Raw genomic sequence first — 14,826 nt, 5'->3', positions numbered from 1 at the left:
CCCTGGAGCCATCCTCAGCTCTTATCCTGGACAGTACAAGGGGTAGAAAGGCGCACCCACCAAAATAGGAAGGAACGATGCCCCATCGCGCCTGCCGCTTGAAGCGAATAGTGTTGCCGTGCGGGAAGGAGCGATGGGAGTGACACCTAAGGAAAGAGCAATCGGCGGGGATAGGTGACAGCATCTGGAAGGAGTGATAGCGTCCCTTGGGCTTGTAAAAGGAAGGAGCGACCGGATCTATCGCGCCTGTCCTGGAGGTAATCTCCATTTATGTATGGTGGCAATATCGAGGTAGATGTAATGATACTAGGTAAGTATATAACTGTCCATGAAGAATTGTCATCAATACTACATTTTATTTCATGATGCAAAGAGGTATATAAAGTACATAAGGCGAAAGTGAAATGCACCTCAGCAATATAATAATAATAATATATTCGCAGCCGATCAACTCCCCGCCACAACAGCAAGCCCCTCATAGATCTTCCGCTTAACAGCAAGGAAGCTTCCACCATGGGCAACAGCAGCATGAGGCACAGCCGGGTAAGCAGCAGCCTCGATCTCGATTTTCCCGGTCCCGGATTTTCGCACGGCTACAATGCCGTCGATGAGGAGGGTTCCCTCGCCGCGGAATTCCGCTGTGTGGCCTGTGCCTTGCATGACCTTGCGCAGGTCCGCGAGACGTAGGTCGCCGACGTGGAGGGGGCGCGTCATTGATCTAGTACCCGAGGCCATGTTCACTGGGAGGGTGTCGAGGATGGGGTGGATGTCGGGTTTCTCGGTTAGTTGTTTTGATTCGGTAGGTTGGGGTGTGGCTTGTTCGGATGAGGTCTCTTCGACTAGCTTTTGTTTTTTGTTGGGTGAGTCTGTTGACTCCTGCTCAGGCATAGGCTCGGTCTTGGGTGTCTTCAACTGGCCTGTCAATGTGACTACGCCGAGAGCCCGGACGTGCTGCCATTTGAGGCGTCGCACGAGATTGGTGCTAAGCTTGACTGTCCAAGCGCTTGTATCAACACTTGCGTCGATGACCTCGCCGTTGATTGGAGTGAAGATGACAGCAGCCGTGGCCGCAGAAGCATCTACACCGGTCTTTGCAACCAGGAGCTTCTGGCATTCTGTCGCTAATGCCATGGTTTCCTCCTTCATTCCACCAACAAGGATCAATTTCCGTGGTTGAATGAGGGGAATCAGCATCTCCAAGCTTCGCTTGTCGTGGATACCAGTAAAGTCCACAAAGGCGAGACGGGCGTTGATAGTGAGAGTTGCCTTTTCATAGATCGCTTTCGCAGGGCCTTCGAATGCTTGCTCGTCCGGTTCTTCTGGGGCTGCAATATCGGCCTCGTCGCCATCTTCCGTCAAACTGAAGTTGTCAGGCATATCTGCATCTTTTCTCTCTGCGTTGTCAGAACCTTGTTTTCGGGTTGCCGTTCCAGCGGCAGACTGAGTCTCATCCCATCGACGTTTCTGGCCCAGCTTGAGCTGCGATTCGGTTCTGCGCTGCTGCATATCGATTTCTTCGCGTTCCTCCGCACGTAAATATTCTTCAGGCCTAATGAGTTCTCCGTATTCGTCGCCTTTCTTTCTCGGCGCTACATAGGGGAACATCCGCTCCCGACCCTTCTTTCCCCGAACGTCGTAATCAAAGACATTTTTCCTGCGAAGTAGGACGTTAATACCGAGGTCCTCGTCCGTCAACCCCAGTTTGTTGCGATTCGCATGAGCTAGCGAAGCAGAGAAGTTCAGTACTCGTCCTTGCTGCTCAGCATCCGAGTCCTCTGACGAAGAGCTAGAGCGGTCATCCAAGGCGTCAGCGGCAGGATCAAGGTTTTCTTGGCCCCTTGCTTGAGTGGTATCTTCGAATTGACGTTTCGTGGCAAGGTATTGTTGGTAGAGCAGTTGCTCGCCAGACTCAAGTGGCGCACGTTGTACTTCCGTCCATGACAATTCCCTTCCACCGCTGTGAACCTGTTCGAGCATCTCGCCATCAGATCCCTTTTCCAGGGCAACCCCATCCTGCCTTCCTTCGTACCATTGCCAGATCATGCTGCCAAGAGTTGTCCGGTGTGACTCATCGGCTTTATCGGAATATTTGCGATGGTGGAGTGGATCCGTGAGTAAAAGGAGGTTGTTCTCACCACCGGCCAGTAATCGCAGCGACTCCTTTGCAAACCCCCAGTCTAAAGAGGAATCAGAGGCAAGGATAACCTTCGGCGTGGGGTCGCTAAGAAGTTTCTCAAGCTTCTTCTTTCGCTCAACCGTCCGCAGATGCTTGAAAGTGAAGGGACCTAGGCCCTTAGCATCTGTCTTACCCTGACGTGCATCATTCGAACGTCCATCGGTATTTGATTGTTGTCCGGCTGTATCCGCAGCCTCAGCCGCTTCGAATTCCCGCACAATGCTTTCGTCCATCCATTCCAGCATACTCCTGGCAAGTCTCATGGTCGTATTGACTTTCCTACCGGCCAAGTATAGCCCACCCCGCTTCAAGACATCGTCTTGTGTATTCTTAATGGCATCCCGCCATGCATGTTCCAGCGCATATGTCAACTCGAGGACCCGCGCGCTTGTGTCGGTTGGGATAAGCACCGTGCCGCCCTTGACCAGAGTACTCCGAATCATGTCTAAGAGCATTTCATCGCGCTTATTCCGCCCACCTTGAAGGGCAAACCTATCACCACCACGGGTACTACAGATCAGCGCGGTAGGTTTCCGCAGCTGCTCAATGACCTCTGTCCCACTCGCACCAGAACCCCCAAACCACGCAGCGCCTGCGACGACGCTTTCTCGAGCTTGATTCCAGTCGACGGCGTAAACGATGGATTCCATGCCATGTTGAATATGCCATATTGTTCCACCCACCGTGTGACCGGCATTGTAGGCAGTGAGTGTGAGGCCGTTGAGGGGCGGAGAAAAGGGAGACGGACTAGGCTGGTGCGGTTGCGAGTATTTCAACGGCTGAATTAGGGAGAAGTATCTGGCAATTTCCTCGGTAGTCGGGGGCTGTAGCAATATCCGACCGGCATTGACGGGCTCCGTTGTCCCATCGGCTTCTGTCACAGATGCGGCGGATGCAGCTGACGTCGACGCACCGGGTTCGGTAATGGAGGCTTTGGGTAGAAATGTCGCGGCTAACGGCGCTGATTCGTACAAGTCTTGTAAAAGCGTACGACCCAGTGCGATCACAGGGCTTGTCGCATAGACGGGAATCTGGGTGAAAAGCGGGAAAGTCTTGCAGCAATGAACGTAGGCACCAATATGCGAAGGCGTCGCGTGAGTAAGGAGTATTAATGAAAGGGTAGGAACATGTCTATTCGAGTACAAGAATTAGTTTCCTCGCACTGGCAAGCAAGCCGGGTCAGATGCGGAGAGGGAATTCGTACTTCTCCAATTCCACCAAGTCGAGCGGATCGAATGTGTCATCCCACCCAACGTCGACGAGGATCTTGATCCCATCATCTAGCTCTAGAATCGACTGTGACGCCTTGGAGGCCGACGACTGGGCACCGAGCAATGGGGTAAAGGTAAACATGTTTGCATAAGCTGTCGACCCAGGGAGGCTTCACGGCGCGGTCGACAGATGCTTGCTGTTCAAGGCATCGGTTCAGGGTCGGGGTCAGCAGACGATCAAACAATAGCTCAATGTTCCAAGTTCAGCGCATGTCTCTGAAGCAGGGAGAATAGGGGCGACAATAAGTGACAGGAAAGAAAGCACGGCGTTGAAGTCAGTCTCTTGCACAAGGGAAGTCGAGTGCAACAAAGCAGTTTGACGTGTTTGCACCAAAGAGCTTTATGCGCATAACTCCGAGCCAAGACAAAGCTACCTTGTATAGCCTGTATAAATTATGCATCTTGACAAGGTCAAAGAAACCTTGTCATAGTCAGGTCCCCACCGTGCAATTCTGAATGAAGCTATTATCTGCATTCTCCTTTCTTGGTCCCTTAGCCCTTTTCTTTTGCTAATAATAGCCCGTAATGTATCTTAACTTCGGCCTTCTGTCGGTGGGCATGGCGGGCGATTCCCGAGCAAGGGCCGGAAATTAATGGCCAATTGACTGAGATCCGTGATGGATCCTATCTATCTATCTATTCTGTAGTTTCAGGTTTTCAACCCCATCACAGTCGTTACGCTAATGTAGACTAGCTCCCTTCAAAATCTACATGCGAAGCAGCTCTCATCTGAATCTATGGAAAGCACGCCCCGTGTTACTGTTTACAACTAGGAACGAGGAGTATCCGATGTTCTGATTTCCTCCTCGTAGCAGTCTGTTTATTCGCCAATGGAACGAGCTATATTGGCCAAATATTGAGAGATGTCGCATTGTGTAGGTCATGGCGGCCAGTTCTAAGGCACTAATGCGAACTTCAATAACACTTTTGACGGCTTTTTTACATTGCATTGTCCCCCACTGCTGATCTCTCTTGGACATTGCCGCTGATGGCATGAGCAGGTCGATTGGAACATCGAATCTCTTTGCAGTATTCACTAGCCTTCATCATGCAACAATGTTAGCATTTTCCTCATAAGGCATTATCTGGCGCTTATCCCCTTGACATCCAGCTCATTTGTTGAATGGTGTGCAGTACAAGAAGGATAAGGACTTGAAGGATTCAAAGAACTCGATGAAGGTGGCGTTCGATGAAAAGGAGGATATATGTTACTGGAGTGTCGAGAGAGATTCTTCAGTGCTTTGGCCCCAAGTTCATGCAATGAAAACTTGTGATATTTTGATTGAGTAGCACTCCATTGGTTCGAATGCCAACATCTCCAACATTCGAGTGAATCCTTTTGTCGACTTCTTACTGTGAACCGGCTTTAGCCGCCCTTTTGATAAACAATGCTATGAATGTGGCCAAAGAGTGAATGTGATGATGAAGGCCACGAAATTGATGAGGGATATGGAGTGATGAAAGGTTTGACAACCCTCTTTAAGCATCACACCATTGGATTATCAATGACATCGAGTGAATAGATAGAACTTCATCTGGATGAATGGTCTGGGACTGCACCGGTAGGTATAAACAGAGCCCTTAAATCTCGCAAAGCCTTCTCTCCCATGATCACCCATCCTCCCGACTCTCATCGCTCTTTCCTCATCGATATCTATCTATCGTTCTTACTCCATATTACCCTCTGTCAGCTACTGATTGTCTCGCCATGAAGTTCCTGAAAGCAACCCTCATCGTCGGAGGGGCTGTGACCCAGGCGGTCGCCTTGCCCACTAAGCCGTTGACCGATGAAACGAAAGCAGCGCTGGAGAATCTCGGTGTCGATGTCGCTAAGATCCCTCAGTTGAACGGCAATGGTTGCGAGGATGCATGCGAAGCCTTGACCGAAATTTATGGTTCTGAAAAAGTGATCACGGGCAACACTCCTGCCTATCAGGACGCCACCAAGTCTTTCTGGTCAGCTCAACAGGGTGAAGTCAAGCCGTCGTGCATCTTCATTCCGTCAGTCGACAAGGATGTCTCGGCCGCTGTCCTGGCCTCCCAGCTCACCGAATGCCCATTTGCCGCCAAAAGTGGCGGCCACGCTGCCTTCGCCGGAGCATCCAACATCGAAGACGGCATCACCATCCTCCTCCGCGACCTCAAGGAGGTTTCTCTGAACGACGACAAATCTGTGGCGTTCATTGGAGCTGGTAACAACTGGGGCCAGGTGTACAAAGCACTTGAGCCCCATGGTGTTACTGTTGTCGGTGGTCGCATGTCAGGTATCGGCGTTGGAGGCCTGATAACCGGCGGTGGTATCTCCTACTTCTCCAATAAGCACGGCTGGGCCTTGGATAACGTTGAGAGCTTTGAGGTTGTCAACGCAAAGAACGGAGAAATCCTCAAGGCAAGTGAGAAGGAGCACTCGGACCTCTACTGGGCTCTGCGCGGAGGAGGCAACAACTTCGGCCTCGTGACCAAGTTCAATCTACACACCATCCCGAGCTCACTCCTCTGGGGCGGTACCCACGTCTTCAGCGAAGATAAATTCTCCGACGTTATCAGTGCGTTCGTCGACGTGGCGAAGCACGCAAGGGATGACGGCAACGCTCAGCAATATGTCCTGTTTACGAGCATGGGAGGAAGCAACATTGCATCCGCCGAGTTGACCTACACAAAGGACGAAAGTAACCCTGCTATCTTCGAGAAGTTCCTCTCAATACCTTCAGTTTCCAACACAACTAGCACACGCACACTCGCCAAGTACTGTGACGACCTGAACGCACAAGATCCCTATGGCAAGCGCGATGTATTCTGGAACCGATCCTTCAAGCTGGACGAGAAGTTCGCGAACTGGGCAGTAAAGCGCTGGTTCGAGATGAACTCTGTCGTCTCCAAGATCCCCAATGCCTTGCTTGGCCTGACATTCCAGGTCATTACGGAGCCGATGCTGGAGAAGATGTCTGAAGCTGGCGGTAACGCTTTGGGACTGGATACCTCAAGCGGCCCAATTCTTCTGATGCACGTTCTCGGTATATGGAGCAATGCTTCTGGCGACGAGACCATTTACCAGTTCCTCGACGACTTCTTCAGCACTATCGCTGATGAGGCGGAGTCCAGGGGTCTAGGCAATGACTTCATCTACATGAATTATGCCAGTCACTTCCAGGACGTGATCTCAAGCTATGGCGGGGACAATAAGGAGAAGCTGCAGGAGATTGCGTCCAAGTATGACCCTGATGGTGTTTATCAGAAGCTTCAACCTGGTCACTTCAAGCTCGACGGTGCGCCCAGCTCCTAAAGCGTATTGATTGAGGGTTCACTGTTTTGGCAATGTCGGTGCATTTTCATGGATAGACGCGAGATTAGCATGGTGTATAGCGTGATTAGACCATATGCTGTGGATATTCTGCAAAAGTTAGTTTCAATCTGATGATTTTGTTTTCACCGTGAAAATCAGTTAGTCAAGAGATCAACCCCTCATGCCTCTAAACCAAAACCCGGAGGCCTTTAGCGTAGCAAAACGGCATATCTTCTCGGCCGGTTCGAAATTCTCTCGAGGCCGAAGATTGCATGTCATTAGTGGTTCGTGGTTTGCGTCCTCGCTGGGATGCTGAGTTGGGATCCTGGACAAGATGAGTGACATGCACCTGCGTTTTCGGAGACCATACTATCCAATGCCGCTCTCGCGTAGTCTGAGCCTCTAAGCAGTGGCTGTATGTTGATGCAGAGTGGAGAAAGATGGATTTTAGGTTACGGAGCCCTGTCAACTCCGGGGCTGAGTCAGCCGGACTTAAGCATGATGCATCCTCAAGTCCGGCCAGCGTCACCAGACAAGAATCATTGGAACACGAGAAAGGGGCTGAGGAGTCAGCAGCAGCATGATGCTGCCTGAACTCACGCGTCTCGAACAGGCGCCAAGACCCTTCAATTCAGAGCATAAAGGAGGCTAGGTCCTCTCTCTCCATTGTTATAAGATCTCGATCATCGACATTATTCCCCCTGTCTACGCAGCTCACTATGGAAGCCGATCACCCCGCACCAGCGTCCAAAGCAGATCATCTCTGCGTTCTCGTCCATGGGTAAGACAGCTCTTCTGGCGCTGAATCAGAATCTGACATTTGATGTCTCTTCAAGACTATGGGGAAACCCTTCTCATATGGGCACCATCGCCTCTGCATTGCGAAAACGATACGATGAGAGCCAACTCCACATCCTCGCTTCGGAGTGCAACAACGGGAACCTCACGTACGATGGCATTGAAGTATGTGGAGAGCGACTCGCACATGAGATTGAGGAGACCTTGAGCACATTAGAGACGGCGGGACACCAGATCCGGAAGTTGAGCGTCGTCGGATACTCTCTCGGTGGATTGATCGCGCGTTACGCACTGGGGCTGTTATATGCTCGAGTTTGGCTTGAGAAGCTGGAGCCAGTCAACTTTACGACATTTGCGACGCCACATCTCGGTGTTCGAGCCCCGGTCAGGGGAGCACAGAGTCTGTTCTTCAACAGCTTGGGTTCCCGGACGGTGTCGGTTTCTGGGAAGCAACTGTTCCTAACGGATACTTTCCGTGACTCTGGGAAGCCAATGCTCAGTGTTTTAGCTGAACCCGACAACATATTCTTGGAAGCGCTAAAGAGATTCAAGTACCGCTCTGTATATGGGAATGTGATCAATGACCGCACGACGCCCTTCTATACCACCGTCTTCTCGAGCGTCGACCACTTCCCGGATGTGGAGAAAGCAAATATCAACTATGTCGAGGGGTATGATTCGGTGATCGTTGATCCGGATGTGTATACATTACCGTCGGAAGAGCAGGAGCAACCGACTCTTCCGCATCGATTGTGGCAAAGCATCCGAAATTTCTTCAATAAGCTTCCGTTTTGGTTCTTTTTTACCCTCATCCTGATTATATCAGTCCCGATTTTTCTCGGCTATGCTGTCGTCCAAACCTTTCGCAGCCGAGAGCGAATACGCGTGCACGAAGAGGGCTCTGGGAATATCTTCAGGCGCTACCGTATGCCAGTCGCCGTCAAGCGTGTCAGGACGGCCATGGACGAGGTGTTTGAGAATGCGGCTGCGAGACAAGATCCCGACTATATCTCCCCCAGTGCATCTCCTTCAGATCTGGACCTAGAGTCCCAGCCACAACCGCCTAGCAACACAACAAAGACTCTGGAGGACGCACCAGCCCTGATATCTCCAGCAGAAAACTCAACCGGTCCTGCAACAGGAGTGAAGAAGGTCGCAACTTACGGCACCATCGGCGGAGAAAGACGCCCCACCTTAGCCCTCATCCCCGATCAATTCTCCATGATCAAGTCATTGAACGCCGTCGGTTTCCGCAAATACCCAGTCTACATTCACAATCATCGACATACTCACGCGGCGATCGTGGCTCGAGTCGACAAGCCCGGATTCGAAGAGGGTCACACCGTGATCAAGCACTGGCTTGACCAGGAATTCAAGCTATGAATTTGGCGGTGTATTACGGATTCCACGATGCCGTTACATACGAAACGAAATGTGCATACGGCGCTTGCCCGAAATCGTCATGATTGTGGAGACTGGGGATTGAGACCTGGGGTACATAAATGATACATGGCTGCATGCGCTAAGCGCGGCCAAAACCCCGAGTTACCCCGCTGTAACGACCGACTGATGTGAACCCGTCCGTCTCTGCGATAGGTATAGTTACAGTCGAATCTTCGGATCGACGCAAAAGAGAAAGAGGTGCTTGTGGTCGGAGGACGGATCGCCGCCCGGCCCCTACAAAGAGCCCCCGACTTATTGCCTCCAATCCCTCGGTTCCTGGTTGATCATGTCTTTGGCATCTAACTGTACGAAGTACGCCTTGTCAGCTTCCACGCGATGCCTTCAATTTTCATGCGCATACGCTGCACGAGTGTGGAGCACAATGAGATCACCCATCTCGTCTCATCCAATCTCATCCTCTGTGTCGGGCTCTCTGCATGCGACATGCGACGAGGATGCAACGATTTACTCGCCATTTCTGCATATCCTTGCATAGAATAATAGATAGATAGACCTAATCACTTGATTGCTAGATCCGATCACCACCCGCCGTAGCATTTCCCCGCGCTACGTCGCAGCCCATTGTCCTCTCTGACGTCGTTACACATGGCAATCCATCAGCCCTGGGCTCTCAAGATTGCCTACTTTGTACAGAGTAGCAGGGCAGAACTACGGGATTACCAAATCCATCCATCCGCTCCACATTCCCTCAACCAGTCAGGACAAAGTAAGAAAACCAGATATACCCCTCCCTGAAAAGTGGCGCCCTATATCACTCGCTCTAAGGAGCCTAAACTGAATAGCCTCCTGCTCCTAGTCGCGGGCGCTCGTAGTCCGTCTGTTATACCATTACCCAGCTAAGTTCCAACCAACCAGCCAGGATCGATCGGAGCTCGCCGTAAGTCGGTCACGACTCACTGCAACGTTATGCTTCTCGGGGTAGCAACGTAAATAGTTCCCGTTCAGCCACGAGTTCCCGCTGAGAGATAGAGAGATAGACCTTTGTCATACTCTGGCAGGTGGTGATTACTCCGCGATATTATAGCCCGGGCTCAGAGCCCAGGGCCCCAGGGCAGTCGATCAGGCTAGGTGTCTCCTGCGCTGATGGCTGGGCCGCTGGTGGATGGATCTGACTCACTGTAGGTTCTTGTGCTGCGTACGGATCCGTTTTTGTTCCTGCTCTGGTACTGTGGCGCTGGGAATCTGCAATGGACGTCATGGTGCATGGACTGGCGGGCGGTTGTGGCGTTGGATGCTGAGCTTGGGTGGGCATCGGCATGGGTGTAGGTATACAGAGTAAGCGTGGACGGCGGCAGCTGGATGGACTGGACAAGACGAGAACGGGGTGGATGCTTGTGTCTCCCGTCCGTACGACTAAAGACCCCCAACCAAAGGAAGATGCGGAAGTAAACTTGGTGTCCGTGCCATGCTGGCCATAGCCACGCTGTAAGATCGTTACTAGTAAATAGTCCGTGCGCATGGATTTGGTTTTGACTTAGGGTTACCACCTCACCTGGCATTGGGCTTCAGTTGCGAGAGGTGAGAGTACTGAGAATGGGAAATGTAGCGGTGAAACATTTTCATTATCATATCATTATTCATTCTTTGGTTTGGTGTAGCCATCTACCTAAGCTAGAATACAGAATAAAAAAGCCAAGATAATGCGGGTGAGCGATAACTTTGGGCAGCTGATCGGCTTCATCACGGTGTAGTGTAGAAGCAAAGGGTCATTCATAGGCACATAAATAGGTAAAATGGTAAAATGTCATGAAACTGGGTGGGGGAATCATCTAGGCGATACATTGTAAGGTTAAAATCGAGTGGAAAAGGAGAAAAACAGTAGGCCAGCCAGAAAAGAAAGAGAAAAAGGGAACCGAAACAATCTAGACGTAAATCATCAGTGCAAGAGGGAAAGCCGCATGAAGCCAGTTCACTCGCTGACTTGCCCATACATGACAGGAGAAGAGGAAGTGGCGGTAGCAGTAGCAATTTTGTTACCCTCCCCATTGCCGTTCAACTTCGGACCAAGCTCGCGGTCGATGGCGAATTTGACGGCGTCAAGGACAGTTCCGCAGGTCTTCTTCGCTGGGTAGCGGGGGACAGTGCCGTCCTGGTAAACACCCGTCTTGACGAGGATGGAAAACCAGTTTGAATCGCTGACCTCATCGAATTGGTTGGTACCGCGAATGTCGGACTCGGGGGTGTCACCGACGAAGTAGACAGTGCTGGGAGGCTTGTTTATTCCGTGGAAGTCCTCGCGCCATTTGCGGAGGAGGCGCATGGCGAACTCGTACGTGCCTAGTTGGGGCTTGCCGAAGGCGAATGTGTTCAATTCCTTTCCGGTGATTGCGTTGTACATGGCTTCAAGCGAGGCCTTGAGGGCGCCCATGCCGATACGGGAGTGCTGGTGGGAGGTGGACCACACAACGTCGTTGTGGGAGAAGAAAACGGGAGGACCCTCGTTGAAGGAATCTGAGCGCTCGAGCATGTTGCCGTTCTTGGTCATCAGACAATCGAGGATGATTTGCTGGTCACCGGCCCAGTCGCGGCTGTCGGCGAATACAAAGATTGCGTCAATCTTCAGCTTCTCGAGATTGAGGACCTTCGAGTTGGTGTATTCTTCTTCGGTCAATTTTCTGAATGGAGTAGTGTCGTGGGCTGTCTTGATGAAGTCTCCGGGAGTGACGACGTCCTTGAATCCGTAGCCCTGGGCAACTAGGCGGCACTTCTCGCCCTCACCACCGACAACAAGAACAGTCCCGTATTTTTCGGCCATCTCTTTCATAGGGGTGTGTCCGCAGATGAACTGGCCAGGGGCGACCTCAAGTTCGAGCTGACGGCTGAGATCCTTGCATCGTTCCTCCTCGGTCTTTCCACCGCCGTTCGTGACAAAGATATAGGGACTAGTAAACATTAGTACATTTAACTAGAAAATAAATATTCGTTCTGGAAGGGCTTACACTTTGACACCGTACGGGTTCTCGCCGTTGATGTACTTCATAGCCTCGACAGCAGCAGGAATGGGCTTTCCTCCCCGCAGGAGAACACCGTCGATATCGAAGGCCAGAGCAAACTCATCTGTTGTTGTAAGAGTAGGAGAAATGAAGGGAGAGGTGGCTGGCGAATCAGCCTGGGGAGACGAGCTTTCTACCGAAGTGGCAGAGAAATCACTATCCAAACGCTTCTTGGACTGGTCGATCTCAGCAGGGAACTCGTTCGGCTGGGCCATCAGATGCTTGGGTGGCACAAGCACGTTCGGACCGCCATACAAGTCTGCATGTTCGGCCGACTGGCTGTCGAGGCGGTTGACACGGCAGCCATTATTGGTAGCGGTAGTTGGTAAAGACATTCTGAAGTATGTAGTATGTTGTGGGGAATTGAAGAATGGGAAGATCAAGGTACAGTGGAGGAGGTCTCCAATAAGTGGGCAAGTCGTCAAGCTGCGATTCGAGACGAAAGAAATGACAGTTGCAAAAATAGGATTAGACTCAAGCTGGAAGTGATCAAGGTGCTTGGTCTAAGGTGTTACGGCTGTTCCAAGTGGGGATTGCAGGTGAAGATCAAGGGGAACGAAGAATGAAGAGAGGATTGACTGATGGAAGCTGGAAGTCATCAGCATTTATATAGCAGAAATCAGAGACAGTGGTAGAAAGCGTGACCCACCAAATCGCCCGATGCATCCCCTGGCTCCGTCATCCATGTTGTATGGGACAAGGCAGCCTGGTGGGTTCCGATATAGTCTTGGTAGGTTGGTACCTGCCCCACCGCGTCGAAAGTTTAGTTCCTGTACAGATGCAATGCCATTAGGCCAGAAGGCGTGCTGTGGGTGTGTCATGGATATCGGCAACCATGGGGAGCCGAAGGTTGCGTCCGACTACTAAACGGGCATCGGGCCTATCAAGAAAAGCGGATGGTGACGTGCAGTAGTGGACCCCTTGGAGCGAGGGAATCAGAGAACAGGAAAACGCGCTCAATGATGGCTAGTGTCGAATTCGGCGTGGCGGTGATGGCGGATGCGCAGAAGAAGCAGTTGATATCATCAGTGGAAGCTTGACTCTGTAAGTGGAGGGGCAATCAATGTCGATGGCCTCATAGGCCCGGAATCAACCTCCACCCTCAAACCGGATTGGATTAATACGGTAACTAATGTATTGGAGATACAGACTACAATATCGCTGCCATCTAGTACTACAGCACTGCTACGCTAGCCCTCGGCTTCAAACAAAGAGAGGCTGTTCAGTCTCAAATCGCGTCTCGACGCATATAGATTGCATACCCCGGAGTACTCCGAGCCCGACAAATGAAGCCGGTTTCTCCAGCCGAGCAACTGTGATTCGTGTATTTGTGCATCACAGCCTCGCTGACAGACCAGTGCAGTGACATCATCGGTGGGCCCAGCGTCAGTGCGGTTCCTCCGCAGCCTATCGCATCCCCCAGGCTCCGTCCTGTCCAGCCGCATGTACTTTGTCTATACAACTTAAATACAATACTCTTGCAACCTCACCCGAGAGCAGGTGGCCCGAGGCCCTGTGTCATATTATTAAGAATACCTTATGCAGTGAGTTAGTTTCAACCAATCCCTCGGCCGAACCTTCGGTACGGCCACCCATCATCCACTCTTATCTCATTCTCAGCCGGTCCGGGCGAGCCAACCCCGTGGGACAAGACTACCACCACGAAAGAGAATAGGAACGAAACAAAGAGCGCCGAGTGCGCCGTCGCTTGCCCCGGAGCCAAAAACGCCCTGTCTGCAGCTTGTTCCGGGGTTGGTTGGATCGCGCCAAGAGTCGTGGTCCCTATCATATTCCGCATATGGTTCTTCGTGCATGGGTTGCTTGCCTTGGGTATGATGCCCCGGACCCGAGGCTTCAGTGCTAAGGGCTCAAAGAATCCTGGTCAATTCACTGTCTGGTAGGCTAGTATTAGTCCTCATTCTGCTGTACTTTCGTGTTTTGCTTGCTCGAAGAGATGTTAGTCCGTTGCTAGTACCAGATACAGCTAATACGAGAGCAGAGTTAAACTAGATAGCAGTAGATTGTTCGCCATTTGACTTCTGAGAAATTTCAAAGCGCATTAATATGCATGTGAAACTGTGGGTAGAAATAAAGTTATCATGCCAGGTGGGTACAGCAACCACCGTCTACTCCGTAGTCATGTACCATGCTCAGGTGCCCGTCTTTGATGCAATGCTCAAAGAACGCTGGGGCAATCGGCTACTACTAGCAATTGGTAGGCTAGTACTAGTTTTCAACTTCCGTGTGCACTCAGGGCTTTGCTATGCCTGAATCGATGCTACTTCACTAGTAATGCCGGACTAACGACAGACAGACACTAGGGTTACTAGTAAAACTACCCCGGATACTCCGTACAGTGGTTACTTTTGGCTCTCGTGGAGAAAGAGCCAGAACCAACGGCAGGATCCTGTACATATGAGAAAAAAAAAAGTTAGGTAAGTCTATCATGCTTTGGTGAAGAGTAGTATCCATATCCACCATCCACGCATGTATACAGTATGAGGCTTCTAAAGTAAGTATACGCTCGATAAGGTTAGGTATGGCTATCATGCATGGTGGAGAGGAGTATCCATATCCACCACCTACGCATATATGCGGCTTTTGTAGTAAGGTTATATGATCAGGTGCCCCGGGTGGCTTCAATGTCAAGCTCGATAAGATTTCAGTCGTTAGTCCACCACAAGCACGTAGTAGCATTGCCCAAGAATACTTTATTCACCAGATAAACTAATGAGTTACCTTTTAACTTTCCGATGCCGTAAAGTCAATAACCGCGCATGTGAAATAATCATTTTAATTTTCGCGGGTGGACAACTGCAACTACCACTGGCTCACCGATTG

General features: G+C 51.1%; 6 protein-coding genes across 6 annotated transcripts; 3 read left to right on the top strand and 3 right to left on the bottom strand.

The window, feature by feature from the left end:
* Positions 1-324: 324 nt before the first annotated feature.
* BDV17DRAFT_23443 (cleavage polyadenylation factor subunit CFT2) lies at positions 325-3,786 on the bottom strand. Its single transcript, XM_073755843.1, has 2 exons — positions 3,381-3,786; positions 325-3,307 (listed from the first exon to the last, which is right to left on the bottom strand). Exons 1-2 carry the CDS (start codon positions 3,527-3,529, stop codon positions 448-450), a joined length of 3,009 nt encoding a protein of 1,002 aa, XP_073618051.1. The 5' UTR covers positions 3,530-3,786; the 3' UTR covers positions 325-447.
* A 1,128-nt stretch (positions 3,787-4,914) lies between these two features.
* BDV17DRAFT_257400 (FAD-binding oxidoreductase) lies at positions 4,915-7,132 on the top strand. Its single transcript, XM_073757188.1, has one exon. It carries the CDS (start codon positions 5,156-5,158, stop codon positions 6,728-6,730), a length of 1,575 nt encoding a protein of 524 aa, XP_073618050.1. The 5' UTR covers positions 4,915-5,155; the 3' UTR covers positions 6,731-7,132.
* On the top strand, positions 7,096-7,416 carry BDV17DRAFT_23419 (uncharacterized protein). Its single transcript, XM_073755838.1, has one exon. The coding sequence runs from the start codon at positions 7,148-7,150 to the stop codon at positions 7,322-7,324; it is 177 nt and encodes a 58-aa protein (XP_073618049.1). The 5' UTR covers positions 7,096-7,147; the 3' UTR covers positions 7,325-7,416.
* Positions 7,126-9,490, top strand: BDV17DRAFT_257396 (lipase ROG1 family protein). The gene is made up of 2 exons (XM_073757187.1): positions 7,126-7,511; positions 7,567-9,490. The coding sequence occupies exons 1-2, from the start codon at positions 7,450-7,452 to the stop codon at positions 8,909-8,911; spliced, it is 1,407 nt and encodes a 468-aa protein (XP_073618048.1). The 5' UTR covers positions 7,126-7,449; the 3' UTR covers positions 8,912-9,490.
* A 1,277-nt stretch (positions 9,491-10,767) lies between these two features.
* Positions 10,768-12,408, bottom strand: BDV17DRAFT_23406 (phosphatidyl synthase). The gene is made up of 2 exons (XM_073755834.1): positions 11,932-12,408; positions 10,768-11,874 (listed from the first exon to the last, which is right to left on the bottom strand). Exons 1-2 carry the CDS (start codon positions 12,318-12,320, stop codon positions 10,902-10,904), a joined length of 1,362 nt encoding a protein of 453 aa, XP_073618047.1. The 5' UTR covers positions 12,321-12,408; the 3' UTR covers positions 10,768-10,901.
* A 1,068-nt stretch (positions 12,409-13,476) lies between these two features.
* Positions 13,477-14,044, bottom strand: BDV17DRAFT_257392 (uncharacterized protein). The gene has a single exon (XM_073757186.1). It carries the CDS (start codon positions 13,781-13,783, stop codon positions 13,541-13,543), a length of 243 nt encoding a protein of 80 aa, XP_073618046.1. The 5' UTR covers positions 13,784-14,044; the 3' UTR covers positions 13,477-13,540.
* Between the last annotated feature and the right edge of the window lie 782 nt (positions 14,045-14,826).

The sequence above is a fragment of the Aspergillus undulatus genome (assembly GCF_047715775.1).
Source record: "Aspergillus undulatus strain CBS 261.88 unplaced genomic scaffold BDV17scaffold_11, whole genome shotgun sequence".
NCBI classification, from domain to species: Eukaryota; Fungi; Ascomycota; class Eurotiomycetes; order Eurotiales; family Aspergillaceae; genus Aspergillus; species Aspergillus undulatus.
Note: the sequence above shows the minus strand (reverse complement) of the source record. Positions and strands in the feature narration are given on the sequence as shown.

Bases quoted from the DNA above. Each gene is read 5' to 3' on its own strand.
- BDV17DRAFT_257400 (XM_073757188.1), top strand. From the start codon at position 5,156: ATGAAGTTCCTGAAAGCAACCCTCATCGTCGGAGGGGCTGTGACCCAG.
- BDV17DRAFT_23419 (XM_073755838.1), top strand. From the start codon at position 7,148: ATGTTGATGCAGAGTGGAGAAAGATGGATTTTAGGTTACGGAGCCCTG.
- BDV17DRAFT_257396 (XM_073757187.1), top strand. From the start codon at position 7,450: ATGGAAGCCGATCACCCCGCACCAGCGTCCAAAGCAGATCATCTCTGC. The intron at 7,512-7,566 runs GTAAGACAGCTC...TGTCTCTTCAAG, and splicing joins CTCTGCGTTCTCGTCCATGG to ACTATGGGGAAACCCTTCTC.
- BDV17DRAFT_257392 (XM_073757186.1), bottom strand. From the start codon at position 13,783: ATGCGGAATATGATAGGGACCACGACTCTTGGCGCGATCCAACCAACC.
- BDV17DRAFT_23443 (XM_073755843.1), bottom strand. From the start codon at position 3,529: ATGTTTACCTTTACCCCATTGCTCGGTGCCCAGTCGTCGGCCTCCAAG. The intron at 3,308-3,380 runs GTACGAATTCCC...GTACTCGAATAG, and splicing joins GACTTGGTGGAATTGGAGAA to ACATGTTCCTACCCTTTCAT.
- BDV17DRAFT_23406 (XM_073755834.1), bottom strand. From the start codon at position 12,320: ATGTCTTTACCAACTACCGCTACCAATAATGGCTGCCGTGTCAACCGC. The intron at 11,875-11,931 runs GTAAGCCCTTCC...AATGTTTACTAG, and splicing joins AACCCGTACGGTGTCAAAGT to TCCCTATATCTTTGTCACGA.